This window comes from Brachycentrus maculatus, unplaced genomic scaffold (assembly GCF_059751285.1).
Source record: "Brachycentrus maculatus isolate JH-2025_06_01 unplaced genomic scaffold, ASM5975128v1 h1tg001272l, whole genome shotgun sequence".
Taxonomy (NCBI): domain Eukaryota; kingdom Metazoa; phylum Arthropoda; class Insecta; order Trichoptera; family Brachycentridae; genus Brachycentrus; species Brachycentrus maculatus.
In genome coordinates this window covers 17,670-20,759 of record NW_028281947.1, presented here as the reverse complement: position 1 = coordinate 20,759, position 3,090 = coordinate 17,670, and the positions used below count along the sequence as shown (strand labels likewise).

The following is a 3,090-nucleotide window of genomic DNA, read 5'->3' as shown; positions in this document are numbered from 1 at the left end:
ATAACCAGTGATACAACTAATTCAAGTAAAACTAGCCAATTGTCTCTTATAACAGCAGAATAATTATAAAAAATAAGGTTGACTATCATTCAAGATATAATTCAAGTTCACCCTAATATCCTTAATGAAAACAGGGTGATTAGTCTTACAACCAAATATTGGTTGAGATCCCCCAAATTCTAAAGTTTGTAGAGCCTCTTGAAAAGGTATGGCTACCCATCAGCTATCTCTATCAGATATGTTGCCTAACTCAATCATGATATCGCTTCAAAGGTGAACTAGCGAAAGGTATTTGTGGATCGTACAGGGCAGAAGAAAAGGCTTGGAGTGACCCTCGCCCTAACCACCGATCAAATGCTCGAAATATATGTTATTTTCGCCTGATTATTGTACTGCATAAGTCGACATTGCATTCAAACATAAAGTTAGCAATATTGTAAGGCATATATACAATTCGAGATATACATAAATTATGATTGGAGCAGAGAATCATAGAAAATAATCTGGGACTCTTTTTTTCTGGACCTAATCTCCTTTTCTTGGGGCAGGGTCGAACTGAATATAGTTCTGTCTCAGGTTTTCGTCCACATCCATAATTGCTGCTTGATTGCCGCACCTATAGCAATAGTTTGGGGCTGAGAATATCGTGGACACATTTTTATTGTGAGTGCTCGTGTATCCTTCCATCATGAGCTGATGCGCTCGGGCGATCATCTTCAAATTGTTTGTATGATTGAATTGTTCTGCGATATCCTGGCCAAAAGTATAACCCGCTCCTCTTGGGTTCATTCCCCACCCCGATCGATCATCTGGATCTGACCATAGGAGATCGCACATTGGACCTTCATGGGGCACTTCCTGCACTCTCTTTAATACTCGGATATTGTCGAGAGTCTCAATTGAGGGCGATAGGCCTCCATGCAAGCAGAAAAACTGATTCTCAACCACTGCAGTTAAGGGCAGGTAATCAAACAATTCAGTCAGGCATTTCCAAACATTCGAATTTCCATACTTTCGGCAGCATTCATCATAGAATCCATAAACCTGTGTAATTTGGCGAGACTAATGATTGCCTCTTAAAAGAGTTATCCTATCTTTATGACGAACCTTCAGAGCAATCAGAAGTGTGACAGTTTAAACACTGTGGTGGCCTACGCTATTATGAATGCTATACCGCGATCAACATAGTCGCCCATAAACAAATAGTTGGTATCAGGGACTGGCCCTCCGATTTCAAAAAGCTCCATCAAATCATGAAACTGGCCATGGATATCCCCGCATACGATGACGGGAGCGCGCACTGGAACAACGTTGGACTCTTCCGTGAGTATTTCCTTGGCCTTACTAGATTTAAATATACCTTTTCGCATAGGATTTTAACTTAGAGTTCAGGCAAAGGCTTGCACTTAAGTATATCTGCTACTTGTCGATCCAGTTTGCTGTAGTCGAATCCTTTCATATTTTAAAATAATCGCAAATTTAAAATCGATCCAACAGATAAGTTTCAATATGCCTTCCGTAATAAGCACATGGAAATTGCAAACGAATATAACGTCATACAATTCAGACCAATGAGGATTTTGAGAATTTAAGTTTAAAATACTCCTTCAACAATGTATAATACATTAATTCATGGACGATCGCCGATCTTTTAAATACGATTCCAGAGACTCAAAGCCTTCTTCCAAGGTCTATATTTCAAACTTGAACAGTGATGTAGGGCCTATCTGATTTTTAAGACAACAGAAGCCGATTTGAAAAAATCGTTTGCAGATTTTGGAGCCATCATGGAAATCACTTTGAAACAGAAGGCAACCGGAATCGTCTTCGCCTTCATTGAGTACGACACAACTTAAAATGCTGAAAAGGCTGTCTAAGGGTACTTACACACTTCGATTATGAATGAAATTATCAAAATTTTCTGCATACTCTTTCCCTTCTTCTCAATAGCTTATTCAGTATGAACCGCCAAGACTTTCTTGGCAAGTAACTTCGAGTCGAATTCGCCAGAGGAAATGATCGTAGCGGTGACCGCGGAGATCGCGGAGGATTTAGAGATCGAGGAGATAGAGGAGGATTCAGAGATAGAGGAAACTCCCGAGGTGGCTATGGTGATGATCGTCGAAGAGACGACGATAGACCAAAGGGATGCTTCAACTGCAATGAAGTTGGACATTTTGCAAGAGATTGCCCAAAACGTATAGAGCTATTTATTATTCAGCAAGAGTCCCAAGAGAGTTCAACAGAGATAGACCTCAGTTTGGAGGTGATCGAGGAGATAGAGACGGCGGCAGGAATAGCAGAGGGGACCATGGTGATAGAGAAAGATACAAAAGAAAAGACAGTTAAAGCAAAAGTAGAAGCAGAGGAAGAAGTCACGAAAAGAAGAAAAAGAACAGAAAGAGAAGCTCATCAGGCTCCAGCCGTAGCTGATTTATTCGAATAGATTGAATAATAAAATAAAATAAAATTTCCGATATTAAAAGGCTTAAGCATAAGTTTAAGTTATATCCAAATAGTAATTTTGACAGCGTTATAATGATGAAATAAGAGAAATGATCGTATTATTGATAAAGAATTATATTTTGATATCTTGATATTTTGATATTGATGAGATCATTTATTTGCGTTAAAGTTCATGACACTTAGGTCGTCAGAGACTTCATATTCTTATTTTTTGTTTGTTTTGTTGGAGCCTTCAGATGGAATGATTTTGGCTCTTTTTCTGATCATGTACAGGGCCCCACCCACTACAGCAGCCATCAAGACCACGCCCCCGATCACGACTCCGACAATAAGCCCAACTTTGCTCGCCTCGACCTAAGGTAGTTCTTCCTCTTCTTCTTCCTGATCTGGCTGAATAATGACGGATTCCGGTTTATGATTGAAGACCTTGGAGCCGAGAGAGATCATCTCGCCAAAGCCATCAGCAGGTGTGAACTGTGCGGCAATATCTCCGCTTTCGTAGAGGGCTTATATTATCTCTTGTAAATCTGCCATGGATGTCCCTCCCTGTCCGTTATTATAGGATGTGGCTGTATCCATCTACCATCTTTCTTCCTCGAGGTACGATATCACAGTGACTGACCC

The 3,090-nt window shown here is 40.2% G+C and overlaps 1 protein-coding gene and 1 pseudogene across 1 annotated transcript; one reads left to right on the top strand and one right to left on the bottom strand.

Annotated features, from left to right (window-relative positions):
- Nucleotides 1-464: 464 nt before the first annotated feature.
- Nucleotides 465-1,370, bottom strand: LOC148299239 (uncharacterized; annotated as a pseudogene).
- A 294-nt stretch (nucleotides 1,371-1,664) lies between these two features.
- On the top strand, nucleotides 1,665-2,824 carry LOC148299238 (uncharacterized). The gene is made up of 3 exons (XM_088276272.1): nucleotides 1,665-1,879; nucleotides 1,960-2,198; nucleotides 2,696-2,824. The coding sequence occupies exons 2-3, from the start codon at nucleotides 2,016-2,018 to the stop codon at nucleotides 2,822-2,824; spliced, it is 312 nt and encodes a 103-aa protein (XP_088132398.1). The 5' UTR covers nucleotides 1,665-1,879; nucleotides 1,960-2,015.
- The last annotated feature ends 266 nt before the right edge of the window (nucleotides 2,825-3,090 follow it).

What these genes read in the sequence shown, in the direction of transcription:
- LOC148299238 (XM_088276272.1), top strand. Translation starts at nt 2,016, where the DNA reads ATGATCGTAGCGGTGACCGCGGAGATCGCGGAGGATTTAGAGATCGAG. An exon ending in TGCAAGAGATTGCCCAAAAC is followed by an intron (nt 2,199 to 2,695) that starts GTATAGAGCTAT and finishes GTTTTGTTGGAG; the next exon opens with CCTTCAGATGGAATGATTTT.